The 14,282-nt window shown below is 40.1% G+C and overlaps 1 protein-coding gene across 4 annotated transcripts in view; it reads right to left on the bottom strand.

Annotated features, from left to right (window-relative positions):
• cacnb1 (calcium voltage-gated channel auxiliary subunit beta 1) overlaps nt 1–14,282 on the bottom strand; it is a 39,648-nt gene that overhangs the window by 15,172 nt on the left and 10,194 nt on the right. For 3 of the 4 annotated variants that reach the window (XM_035910897.2, XM_087839972.1, XM_087839974.1), the window contains exons 3-6: nt 3,109–3,228; nt 2,804–2,926; nt 1,773–1,909; nt 955–1,022 (exon numbers count right to left, since the gene is read on the bottom strand). In XM_035910897.2, coding sequence (XP_035766790.2) covers nt 955–1,022; nt 1,773–1,909; nt 2,804–2,926; nt 3,109–3,228 — 448 coding nt within the window. Of the gene's footprint in view, nt 1–954; nt 1,023–1,772; nt 1,910–2,803; nt 2,927–3,108; nt 3,229–11,918; nt 12,223–14,282 lie in introns of those variants that run through there. The other variant, XM_087839973.1, reaches the window with a different exon arrangement.

Raw genomic sequence — 14,282 nt, 5'->3', positions numbered from 1 at the left:
AGGGAGAAAAGGCAAGAGGGGGAAGAATAAAGTGTGAGATGCATCCAGAAAGAGGCGAGAGATGGCACGGAGACTGGAAAAAAGTGACACAGAGTATGATTTAAACTGGAAACGACACTTACAAGAGTCTTAAAAAGAACACACCACAATTTTATGAGGCAGAGCACAGAAAGTGAATTTGGTGCGACGAGAAAGAAACAAAACCTGAAGTAAAGATGTGAACGAACCGTTGAGAAGGATGGCTGCAGCGGGAACTGGAAAAAGGTACAGGTAGGAAAGAAGGAAGCAAGCAAAGAGGGAAGTTTGGGGTGGAGACAGGGTGTGTGTTGCTATAAGGATGAGGGAGGGTGAATGGGGCCTTGCAGGTGTCTTGTTTTAAAGGTATATCATGGAAGGGTTGAGTAATTGTAACAAAATTGTACAAAAGTAGCAAAATCCACTTACTGGCTCATTAAAATGTGTGTATATAACTCTCTCTCTAGTATATCTCGAATCTATGTCAAATTCTGACTTTGAGTCAGAACAACAACTTAGGATGTACAAGGTGTGTTAGAGAGATGATTTTTCTGTTACACAGACATGCAAAGCCTTTTAAAGTCAATCAAGAGATGTTTATGTTTACCCATTTCCTCCACCGGCTCTCTTTCTCTCTGTCAGCCAGACATACTTAACAAGTTTAATGAGTGAAGTTCATTTTCGGCTCTATTTCAGTCCCGTCTTGTGTGCTAATGACAGACCTCCTAAGACCTTCACACAGCAACCCACTGAGACACGCTGTGATTCATCATCATGCCTGACTAACTAGCCAATTAAAATCTTCATCTAAATATCAGGCGCCCGTCTCATCTTGCTATCTCTCTCGCTCTCTCTCACCCTTTCAGGTGCCCACACAAACGCGCACACACACAGACAGGCTCTATGTTTCCACGTGACAGGGCGACCTTGTGACCTCACCTGTTCCAGGTGGAGTAGGCCTGCGGGTTCCCGTGGCAACGTCAAGACTAGAACTTCCTCCAGATTTACTGAAATACAGAAAAACGGGCACAAATCATAGCTTGGAGAACGATACATGATTCTTTTTGATTTAATTTTTATTTTCTACCTTAAACAAAGAAGAAGACACAAATTGTTACATATAATGATGCGAATGTGAACATTAACCCTTCCGCCAGAGCTACAAAAAAAATTGAAAATCGTTTTTGTTTTTTTAACATATATTTCTAGTTAGAGAAATTTTAGAGGCTTATCCCTCAAAACTGTAAATACAAAAAAAGTTGCACAAAATAGTTTCCCACCACAGGAAATTTATTTTAAGTGTGTTCATAGTTTTATTTTTGAAATACACCAATTTTTATACACTGCAGGAAAAACGAAAATAAATATTATAATGCAAATTTGCAAAAAAACAGCATATGCATCAAAATAAACTATTTCCAGCAGTGCAATATTAGTCCTAAGCATCCCAGAAACGACACAGAAAGTCATAAAGTCAAACATAACTTTTAAAAACACCAGCATTGACATTTAAATAGTTCAGTATTTAACATTCCTCTACTGCATGTGTAAATACAGAGACTATAGAGACTTTTGTACATACTATACTATAGATGCACTGAGTAACAGAGTGACTCACAGCAGTGCTTTTGTCTATTTCAGTATGTTTTACATTGCCGCTGAGTGCTGTGTGACTCATGTGTGACCTGTTTTAAAGAGTGGGTTCTTGTTTGTGCTGCTGATAACGCAGACACAGAGAGCTCGCTCTTCATTGTTACCTGGAGCTGAGTCGGTTTTGCCTCATCCTCTGCTCCTGCAGCAGACGGGTGTTCTCCAGTTTGACCGGGCTGGGAATGAAGCCCACCTCACAGCCCTCTTTCACCAGACGCCCGATCCACCAGTCATTGTTGTACTTCTGTATTCAGAACAGACAGGCATCAGAGGGCAATGCAGCATTTTATACACATATATTTTACCATTTGACCCTTATTTTCTGCCATGGATATATTAAACATGAGAATCCACCATTGTACAAACATGGCTATAGTTTCAAACCTTCTTAATGCCAGGGGAGGACTATCTGAAGAAATGGCTTAAGGAGAGAGCAGCCTTAAAAGGAGAGGAGTTAAAGTGTCTCATCTCAAACAGAAGAGGGCCGGCACCAAGGTCCAATATAAGCTAAATAAGGCTTAATTTAAACTATGAATCATCACTTCTCCAGTAGAGCACAAGAGCATTTCTGCAGCCAGAAAGTTTTCCCAAATAGGGCTGCATTAAAACTTTCATCATTTAAATCTTTTTGAATATGATTATTAAGGTTTTATATGAAACTTTAGACTAAATATAAACTGTAAAACAAGCTAAATGACAGCCCAAACTTGGTAAATTCTGTATCTTGAGTCACTCAAAGTATAAACAGTATTAAACAAATCAGAGCACTACTTTCATTTAGCAAATATTTTCCCATTTTTTCCCAAATTTGGATCACCCATTTCTCACTGCACTGCAGCTTGTATTGCTGCTAACTCCCACTCATGGCCTGGCTAGGCTTTACAAAAGAAGGAGGCAGTGCAATAAGTTGTAGCATGATCCCTCATTGGTTTCCCACCCACCACCACTGACAGTTTTTGGATGGGGCCAATATGCTACTGGCATTCTTTTCCCAATACCATCCAAAATCCAAAATATCCTCACTCGAACTCAAAAGCATTAACTTTAGTTAACGTTGGTGCTCTAAGCCACAGAAATTACTCTCAGTGTGAAAAATGTACTGAAATGACTCTAATGAGAGAATGAAATAAGTTCAAACCTCTTTAATGTGCAAGAAGTCTTTGGCTTCAAAGGAGATGGCCATGCCCTGCACAGGAACATCATCATTGGGGCCTGGGTTGTAACCAACATTTGTACGCACAGCAAATGCCACTGGTTTGGTCTGGAGCCAAGATGGGAGAAAAGGTATTAGTATGCACAGAGCAGCTCACTAAATCGTACTTTAGAGCTGCCTGATACCGCTGAAGAGATTTAACTGTGTCCAAACACTTAATCACGTGACAGTTACTCAATAAGGATGAGCACACAGCATAAGAGATGGATGTGAAAGGCTTGATCTCTGACCTTTGCTTTCTCGAGTGTGGCGAGAGCCTGCCTGTCGGCCTCCTTCCTCAGAGCCTCAGGATCCTCCTCCAGGGACACGTCCGAGTCCGACGGTCGGCTGGTGTAGGAGTCTGCAGAGCCCTGAATTCATATAACGAAAGCAGAGTTAGACCAAATGAGCATGAGATTTGCAGTCTAACTGATGAATTGCATGCACATCAGTCTACTCGTGTTGCACCTTAAATCCAGGTATGTATCTTTCAGCTAGGAGGAGTAAAGGTTGCAGCCTGTTTTTTTAATATCCTGACATTATAATATCAAGACCACCTTGTGAAGCGCAACCTAAATAAACACAAAGAGAACCCCGCCCATCACACTGCATGAAGCTGACTCTGTGATATTCGAGGTTGGAAGGATGCATAACATTTTCATTTGCCGACACTTCCACCGCAGCATCGAGAGCGGCCGGGGTGTTAAATCTTATTTTTTGCACAGGCACAATAGATTCAGCGTGTGTGGGTGTGTCAAGTACAGACAGAAAGATGTGGAGAGGGGAAAAAATGGCTCGAGGACTGTTTATAATATCAGCGAGGATATAAATTTCTCATGAAGTGGCTACAGTTTCTAACACATCCACCACTCATGCTGTAACTCGACTCTCTCCTGCTGACCCTCATTCAGACACCCATGCCACAATCAAAAACCCGAGCCTCCTCCGAGCCTGCAGAGTCGACCCGCTGTACTGCACAGCAAGTCCAGCGCAGGGAGGGAGGCAGCCTGAACTTCTGAAGTGTTCGAGTGTTCAATTTATATAACAATTCCACTTGTTCTCTTGTTGCTGTTTTCGTTTTTGAGCTGACAGGCTGCCTGATGCTTTGTGGGAGGCACTGACAAAAATGCGGACAGATGAATGTTCCAGGCAGAAAAAATGAGTCACTAGGTGTGGGTTTTTAAAATAGAGGTGAGAATGAACAAAGATGACATACAGCATATGCAATGATGATGAAAAATTCCCTGCACATGTGTACTCAGACAAACAGTGAGTATAACAGATATCTTTGGACTGTGGCCGGCTATTGTTAGGAATTTCTTTCAGTATTGATGCCAATATTAGTATGTCAACAATTTTTTTTTTTTTATAAATCCACAGATTGGAGAACGTGAGTATACTAGCAGTGCTTTTCACTGTGTAACTACACTCAGTGCATTACTGGTCAAATCTTACTGTTGGTGCTGCTGTTGCTTTCTGTTTCCTTAAAGCTTAGCAACCACCAACAACACAGGACATGTGATTTATCCTACTTTTGCAAAGAAGAAAAAAGTTAAACCGTCATACCTTTACATGAAGCACTTAGCTGCTTTGTGGAGTTAATGGTAAGAAAACATTAGAAGTAACTGTGTGAGTTTATTCATCTATCTGTGATTATGAAAAACTGTTAATGGAAATAGACCCATTAACAGCTTTACTTCAGGCTCCTGATAGGCACTGTTACATCTGTTCCATCCTGTTACTTCCAAAACTGACACAAGACGAATCATGACTATATATTGTTTAAATAAGAAAGAATGATTTTCATGTAATCAATCACTTCTGTTTCTTTTAAAATATAACTATAGATATATAAATATATATCCTAATAATAAATATAGATTTTTCCTTTCCTATACTGCAGGACTTCACCTGCAGGCTTTTCCCACACTTTTATAATAACTGTTCCAGTGTTTCTCCAGTGGGTCTAATAGCACACCTAGTAGTTCTTTGGAGTACAGCAGGTGGGACGTTACATTACTTTTTAAATTTTAATATCTAGTAAAAAAAAAATCATTTCCCTAAAATAATTAAGCTGTAATTAGTTCAATTAAAGTAAACCTTTTGCATTCAGTATTTCAAAGGCTCGATTTCTGATGCCAATCAGTGAACTGTCCGCATGTAAGTTTTATGATCATAATAATAATTTGATTTTATTTATAGGTGCCTTTAAAAACACCCAAGGACACTCTAATATAAATGAACAAAAGACAAGTTAAAATTAGACAGTGCAAATGATCTGATTCCTCTTATTAGCTACAGAACATTAATGAGTGAGTCTAAAACTCACATATTTGCTGGAGGCCTCTTATTTTGCAATGACTGTACAAAGTGTGATGACTTCGCCCGCCTCTGCAACCAATTACAGACTCACCAATGCTAATATTAATACAGTTACACTGCCATCTTAGCAGCACTGCACAATGAGAAATCACAGTTGTTTTGCTCTGGTCAGTAGGTGCATACACATATTTGTTAGGTACAATTGGTAATTACCAGATTGGTCTCCCTTTAGCCTTCACAACTGCCTTATTCTTTATAGCATAGATTCAACAAGGTGCCAGAAACATTCCATACGATTTTGGATTATATGATGCTCAGTTGGTCATAAGGGTTGGCCCCTTTTTGTGCAAAGAAAATTACATTACACATTAAAAAACAGCCTGTTCAACTGACACAAAGCAGGATGGATCCAAACGCTCATGTGGTTTACATCAAATTTTTACCCTCCAATCCAAACGCAATAACAGCACTCATCAGACCAGACAATGCTTTTCTAATCTTCTGTTGTCCAATTTTAGTAAATCAGTGTGAACTGTAGCCTCAGGTAAATGTTCTTAGCTGACAGGAGTGGCTTGCAGCGCAGTCCTCTGCTAAGGTAGCCCATCTGCTTCAAGTTTTGATATGTTGTGCATTCAGAGACGGTGTTCTGTGTAACTTTGTTGTATAGAGAGGTTACAATGAAGTTCTGTAGGTAACAAGGCAGATATCAGAGATAGTTTCTCTTTTTTGAACCATCCTTTGTAAACTCCAGAGATCCAATTCCAATCCAGTTTTATTTGTAAAGCACTTTAAGATACCTAGCACAGGACCAAAGTGACCAAAGAGATGGTTTATGGGAAAATTCCAATGGATGAGCAGTTTCTGAATTACCCAGGCACCAACAACACCAACAACCACACCACATTTAAAGTCACTTAAATCACCTTTCTTCCCTATTCTGATGCTCAGTTTGAACCACTTGATAAGTAGTTGAACACATGCACCCAATAAAGGGGCCAGAGAGTGTTTTTAAAAGGGATTACATTAAAGATTGAATGAGGAAAATATCAAAGCAGATTATATTATCACAAGAAAGTAGGCTGCTTTGGTTTTGTGTCATGTTTTTAGAAAATGAAAATAAGACGAAGGTAGATGTTTGATTTCATATTAGAAATACATTAGAGAAACATGATATAACCACCTCTGTTACAAAATGCAAACACTTTCTTTGTGCAGTAAATTTAGGCGACATTTTCCTGCAAAATATCATCCCTGGTGGTTTACTGAATTTGCATGGTAAAAGCGAAAGTTACGGGAACCAATCAAAATGCAGGCGGTGTTATTGTTATACAGTTCTGCAGTCACTGCAATGTGCAATCAACATTTACTTTATAATGACAAGTTAGAGCAAAAAAACTTCTATTACAAGTTAAAAAGAAAAGTTAACATAGCAGCACCAGTGGAGCCAACACTACTGCTCTCAGAAACACAAACTGCATCCTCCTAAATCTTTAATTTGTCTGTTCAACAGGAATAAACAACTCATGTAAATTGTAACATATCTACTCAGAGAAAGAAGCTGCTCATATGTGAAGCATCATGCGGTGGTTGAATGTTTGCACATCCATTTACACATAGTTAATGCTTCTCTACGCCTTTGATTAGCATTCACGTGTCTCTGTATGATCTGAAATGAAACCACACATACTAATGTTGATTCTAGCTCTGCCACCTGTCATACCGAGGCCCTCTGTGACTTGGCAACAGCACACTAAATGTAGTTCCTCCCTGTTTCCAAGGCAATGGCCAGTGACTCCTTGTGTCCTCGGGCATTTACAAGCCATCCACACTTCCTGTTTCATTTACTCGAACACTCAAAGCGGTGCGCCCACATCCCACTCAAGTAGGAAGAATGATCCTGTGAGTGGTACGCCGCATCTAATGAGGATAGCCGCCTGTACTTAGTGACTCTGAGTCATTTTCTACACCATAGAGATGCATCCCAATGTGAAGCCCTGCCTAAGAGAAGGTTAAGGGAACCCAGGGGGATGTTTTTAGAGAATAAGAGCTGAAATGACGTTGGAAACTACCTGTGAATAACACGCTCAGTACAACAGGTCGGTGATGCAGCAAAATATAGAGGGAGTGGGAGGGACAAGAGATCACTATGAAGTTGTGCTTGAATAACTTGATTCATGTCACACACAGCCAGGAATAAATGTGAAGGACACAAAAGTCAATATTTTATCCCCAAAAAAGTGGAAACGAGGAGAAGAAAAAATAGAAACCACTTGATAACCTTTCTACACCTTTCTCCCGTCAATTCCATCAAAATATGTGGACAGACTGAGCAAACAAATGAACTAATTTCCTCCACCTCCACAGTCCCCTCCCTCCCCTCCTCCTCGTCTCCCTCTCTGAAGTCAATGAGTTGTGTCTCCAATTTAGCTGCTTGCTTCACTTCACATACAGCTACTGTTCAAAATAGCTACAGGCCACCTGATGGAAGAGCTGCTTTCCTATTGGCCGGGCCCAAGTAGAGACCCCAGCAGTGTCATAGTAACCATGGCTGCAGCTTATTACTGGCAGCCACAGAGCGCTGTATTGCAAAGGAGATACAGAAAGAAGATATGGGAATCAATAGTAAATGAAATGCCCTGATGTGAAATAAGAGGCAGGGAAATTGTATAAAAGCATTTCAACAGGTGATCAATGTGGTATTTTCTCACACTGGGAGACCGCAGTCTAGTCAATAGGCCTTAGTATAACATGTCAATAACTGCACCCAACAAAACATTATGGGCTTTGGGTAAGCTTTTTAAGGGATGTAGCAGATATAATATCAATGTTTTTACATGCTACAGTTTCCCACATCTAATGGATGAAATTCCAAAAACTTTTGTCCACAGAAGCAGATAGTGGGGAAAAAAGAAAAGAGAGGGAGGTAAAGTTCAGTAATGGTCCCGAACATGAACTGTTTTCCTTCCATTTTCTGCACAGTGGCTGCCATCATGATGAATTTACACCTCCTTAGTATTGATATTGAATAAATGAAGGGGGGAGGTAAAGAGGGAGTGCAACAGAACGTAGGGGGGTAATAGAATAAGGAGCGACGGCGGGATGGTAAAAGCAAGTGCTTTGAATAATGAGGGTTGAAAAGAGTCACCCTGCAGTAAGGAAATTAGTTAATACTACAGTAAAAAAAAAAGAAAAAAAAAGAGCTGTTCTTTCCATCTGAAGTAATTTATATTTGGTGGTGTCGGCTCTGTTTAGAAACCTCCTCGCCCTTTCACAGGCAAGCACTGACGGAGAGACCAGCAGCGACAAACCTGAAGTTCCTGATTGAGTTTGGCCCAGCATCAAAAGGAGGAGTTGGGTTACAAAGTGGCATGCAGCTAATCCAGACTAAATCACATTAAAGGAAACCTCTTGTGCTCATTTCCAACTTCATGTTTATTTAATGAACACTATTAAAGCAGCTTAAAAATAACCTTTTTAGCTCCCACCCTCCAAAATGTTCGAACAGCAGGTGGGTGGGGCTTCTGTGCTTACAGCCAGAGCTGTGTGTCGGAGATGACATCATAGAGAACTACAAATGTAGTTCCATATGTTGCTTTTGAATCATTTCCCTCATGGGAACAGTTTAGTACACATCGATCTATTATGGGGTTTTTATAAATTGTACGCACAATTTATAAAAAAAAGAGAGGTCCCCTTTAACTAGCATACCGTATGTGATGTTTGCTAACTGGATGCATAGATGGGTATTACCTGACTAATCATCTGATGTGGTTTTGCACTGAGATCGGTTGATTGGCTGAGTTTTGCAGTTACGTATAATTGGGAAATAAAGTAGTAGTAGTAGTAGCAGATATATTTTAGTAGCATTAAGCCTCAGCTTACAAAATGAAATTCTTCATTTGGCATTGATATTGTATTTGTCCCCACGTTTGTTCCTAACATCTTTAGAAAAACACAGCAGCTCATCAGCAGTGTTTTTCTGTTATGCAAGGCAACAGTGCAGAGGTCAAACATGTTAATTTGTGAGTATCACAAACAACAGGAACACCACAGGTGTTGTCAGACTTCACAATGGGTTAGAAAGAAATAATTACCCTCAGAAAGCTCACACATACTGTGATCCTCTGCCCTGGTAATTATTCAGATAAAAATGCATTCACAATTGTCACATCAGAAGATGTGTAATTTTTTTTAAAAAAAGCATGGAAAAACCACAACATTTAATATTCTTTTCCTATCCGCTTTATCTCGGTGTCTCCTCGGGGCCACAGTCATCAAAGAGTTGAGAGAAGAAGAACACAACGATACAAGTAAGAAGTCTGACAGCCAACTGTGTAGTCATACCACATCCAGGGCGAGGTTAACTCAGTAAGAGAGGTAGGAGGGAAGAAATGGTGAAGTAGCAAAATATATGTCTCACAAACCTACTATTCACAGACCAAAGATTTCCTGGCTGAAGCTAATGGCCAGTGGCTGTAAATGGCCATGGCCCCCTCTCTGTCACAGCAGTGTCATGGCAACCAGATGGACGGAGAATGGAGATTACCAGAAAGATGAGTCATGGAGTGAACTCATCAGAAATCCCCACAAACAAGCAAACGTTGGAGTGTAAAAGCAAGTGTTCTAATACTGAACTGTTTGATGGACAAAACCCATCGGAGTTTGGAGTTTATCGTTATTGACAATCTTTCTTCATTGCTTTTGAGACGTATAAATCACGAAAGCACAGGCTGCCAAATTCTGACACCAACAGAGAAAAGGTTTACAACACAAGCAACACAAGCAAAAGATCAATCTCAGGACATCTGCTGTGATGATCCTCGAGAATAAGGGAGAAGCCAAAATTAGATTTTCTGTTATACTTTCACTTATTTTACCATAGAAACAAAACCGTGATCATTATTAACAACATTTAGACTCCCTAGAAATCTAAAAATCGAATTATTTTAAAGTATAAAGATTATTATATTTGTATATAGTGTACATAATGAACCGACTGTGTAAATGTAAGTAAGATGGAAAAACAAAATAATTCTAAAGACATTACTGTGCAGTGCAAAAATTCACTTGTAAAGAAATTTGTTGGTAATATGTTTACATATCACTTATTAAAGCTGGCTTTTTTCAATTAGGACCTTAAACTAAAGCTATAAAAATTCTTTCTATCAGTGACCTAGAGAAAGTTATTCATGCTTTAATTACATCTGGACTGGATTATTGCAACAAATTATACGTCGGACGGAGCAAAAACAGCTGGTTCAAAATGTTGCTGCTGGCCTCCTGATAAGGACACAGAAGCGTGATCACAGTTAATTCTTAAATCGTTTCCCCGGCTTCCCGTGAAGTACAGGATTAATTAACTGTTGCTCACATATAAGTGCTTGGCTTGCATGAGCTTGCTCCTGGTTATTTATGAGATCTTTTACAATGTCTGTGTCTCATGTTGCTCACTTAGGGCTTCTTGATCAGTAGCTTCTAATAGTTTTTAATTTCTGAAGCTTGTACAGCTGAATACATGAATTACCATCATTATGACTCTTTTCATTGTTTTTAAAAGATTTGTATTGTTTCTATAATTTTACTTGCTGTGCAGCGCTTTGGACAATGTCTGTTGTGTTTAAATGTGCTACATACAAATGTGCTACAATTTAAAGCTAATTCTTATGCAAAAGATCATAGTTTCATTAGCAGATTTTAATGAGACATATACATGCTATAATACAAACAAAATACAAACATTGTGTAAGTTAATTAGATATGTTAGCAATGCAACATAAACAGCCTAAATCAAGATCAAATTTGGAAACTCCTCAGTCCTTAGTGCTCACTTGCATATAAATGAATCAAAGTGATGACTTGTGTATTGCATGTGCGTCCCTATGTACAAAACTGCTCATTCAATTTAGAGAAAATAATTTTGCAAAACAACAACACAATATATAAGTTTCATTTGTCCATCTGTCAATACTCAATTTAAAGAAACGTCACAGTGGTGCCATTTATTCTTTCTACTTTCTAATAAAAAAGGGTTAATACAATCATACCTGAGATCAGATAAAATGACAAATCTCAGGATTTCTTTCTAGAAAATGGAAAAATGTCAACATGTATTTTCATTCCCATATTGTTATTTACTGACAATGTTCGATATAAATTGATTAATAAAAAGAGGAAACATTTTTTAGCTGCAAATCATTACAAAAATATTCAACTGAAGTTTAACTCAATTATTGCCCCAAACCAACTACAAACATAATGGAAACCCGCGCAACAAGGACGATATCAAGTCGTAGTTCTCTTAAAATATTCTGGAGTTCCAACGCCAGTGATCCACAATTCAACCGAGGCCAGAGATTGAGGGACAGCAGTAAAAGAAACCCCCCTGAAATGGCCACAGTCCTGGTCTGAGAGGCAGTCCACATAGCTGCAAACGCAACGGTGAGGACTGGAAGTCTAATTAAAAACACAGCGCCTTTCCAGCAGCTGTGGCCCGGCCCAAAATGGAATCGCACAGTCGTATAGTCAGAAGAGGGGGAGCAAAGAAAGCCGCAGAGCAGGGGGTATAACGCTATCAGGACACTGCACAAAGTTATATTCTCCAGTCATATCTCAAAGCCTCTGCTGAATTTTCAAAAGTTAGTCCATTCAGAAAGGAAACTGATACACACTTGCATTACATACTTTGAGTCAGGCACAGCAGAAAGTGCACAGCTTGTAGATTAATCCAGATCCTTCTTACCAACACAGGCCTTTGAATCCTCTCAGTCCTCTCCATACCTCGTTTGCCACACTCGCCACACCACGGCAAACCAAGGGGGCAACGCCAGAGTCCGCCGACAGAGCAACGTGTATATCGTGGGACCTAGTGTGAGTGTCTGCCCATTAGCTTAACAAGTGCATGAGTGTATGTGTGTCTGTGACAGGAGAGAAAGCCAGAAAAGAGCGTCGTGCTCCCGAAACTAAGTGAGCGCTCTCTTAACCTCCAACCCTTTCGCGCGCACACACACACACACCCTCACACACACATATCCACCCCCCACCTTCACAACCCAGAGGAACGTGAACCTTGTGTAGAGGAAGGGAGCTGGAACTGGCTGGGGGTCAGGTTGCAGGACTTGTGCTACATTTGCAAACTGGGGAAATATATTTAGCCCTGGCTGGGCAGAAACAGGGACGTGAACACACCGAGACCCAGAAGGAGGCTTGGTATGCAGTCGTCAGCCATTCAGTGCCCCAGCTGACGTGGGAGAAGACTGGGGCAGTGCCCAGGGAAACCCCCTCCCCTCTCTCTTTTTTGCTTCAGTCCCCCTTGCCTCTGTCCTGATCTCATTCTTCCCAATCTCTCTCTAGCTCTCTCTGTTTCTTTGTCTATCTCTTGGAAACAGGGGTATCAGATGAGGAATGAATATGGATATGAGCAGAGGTAAAACAGACAAGAGAGGTAGTCAGTGCAGCGTTAGGGAATGGAGGACATGAAGAGCAGCGATCTGGGCTTTGACACTTTGAAGCAACTGGCGCTTGATGACTCGAGCCTTTGAAGTATCTGTTGAATAGTTACCGCTCATGCCCCATGAATGTACCTTCTACATTTTAAACATTATCCAAAATAGGACACTATTAAAAGGCTAAAAGGAGGCAGTTGGAGAGCAGATACTTGTAGGTGGAGGTGTTGTGGAGGTAGCGGGTAGAAAAGTCTACTGTGTCCACCAGAGGGCAACCTTTGACACAATGACAGGGGCTTCTTTGTGGCTATAGGCCCCACCACCCCTTCCTGACTTGTGTTTGTAACCGGTGACAACAGAGTCAGCTGAGGGACGGGGAAAAAACAGAGAGCTGCTAACACATATACCAGCTGGCTCCTCGAGCAGCCAAACACAGCAGCAACTGGGGCTCTCTGCTGGGATTCATATGTCAGATCTGACAGGAGGACGGCTTGCATCTCTCCGGGATCTAAACACTCAAAGTCTTCATATATGGCAACCAAGCCAGGATTTGTCTATGGGAAGATTAATGAGTCTTGGTATTCTGATGTCAGAAATGAATCTGTGTTTAAAGCAAAACCACATGCAAGTTTGACTTATTCTACTTTTTAAATGATTCAAATAGTTTTTAAGACATTCAAATTGTGGATAAATTTTCCTATATGGCTTTTTTTGATGAGTGAAACATATTCCAAATATTGCAAAACTCTAACTAACTGAAACAATATTGCAGGTCTTGTAATGCAAATTTAGCACTCAACCTACTAAAATATGTCATATCTTTGCTGCACAGTTTTGCAATGAACTTTGCACTGAGGTGAGTCTTATTCAGGTGGAAGTTCTCATATCACAATGTTGCTTTATTCAACAGCAGTTATCAGTTTGTTATCTATCACATTAATCACACAGAGTATGCTTCTGTGGAGTGTAAATGATGGGATCCTGCACATTTAATAGTGAACTCACAACGCTATTCCATCAAGATAAAGCTCACATCTTGCAATATAAATTTGGTTATCAAGGACCTGCAAACTGGAAGATCATATACAATCATGTTAAAGAGAAAATTTTCATTCGACTGCAGGGACTACTGTGAAAATGGAATAATTCTGGCCCACTCTCCTTTACAACGTTGCTTTCGCATATTGAGGTTTGCAGGGATGCACAGCTCTCCACATCATTTCAATCAGGTGGAGGTCCAGACTTTGACTGGGTCATTGCAACAGCTTGATTCTGTTTTTTTCATAGCTATTCTGATAAAGATTTGCTGTCTTGCATCTGCAACCTACCTCCACCTCAACTCCAACTTTCATGCTATGTATAACAAAAGGACCTTTTGTGTTTTATCCCGACTCTGTTCTGTGCATCGGTTTGCTGCTGCTCTCTACTGTGATTTGTATGCAGACAAGCTCAAGGATAATATTTCAGTAAAAGCACTAATTGCATACTCACTACAGTAATGCAATAGTTAGCATTCTGACAGTGTACAAAAGATATGTTGTTTTAATCATTTTTCTAGCTCCGACAACTCAGAATGGCTTCTGGCATTTTCTGTCCTTTAGTAATTGTTGTTCAAGATTATTGGATTTCAAGTCCACTATGAACACCTGTGTTTTACTTGT

The sequence above is a fragment of the Neolamprologus brichardi genome, chromosome 4 (assembly GCF_056152115.1).
Source record: "Neolamprologus brichardi isolate AB-2024 chromosome 4, ASM5615211v1, whole genome shotgun sequence".
Classification (NCBI taxonomy): Eukaryota; Metazoa; Chordata; class Actinopteri; order Cichliformes; family Cichlidae; genus Neolamprologus; species Neolamprologus brichardi.
Note: the sequence above shows the minus strand (reverse complement) of the source record. Positions and strands in the feature narration are given on the sequence as shown.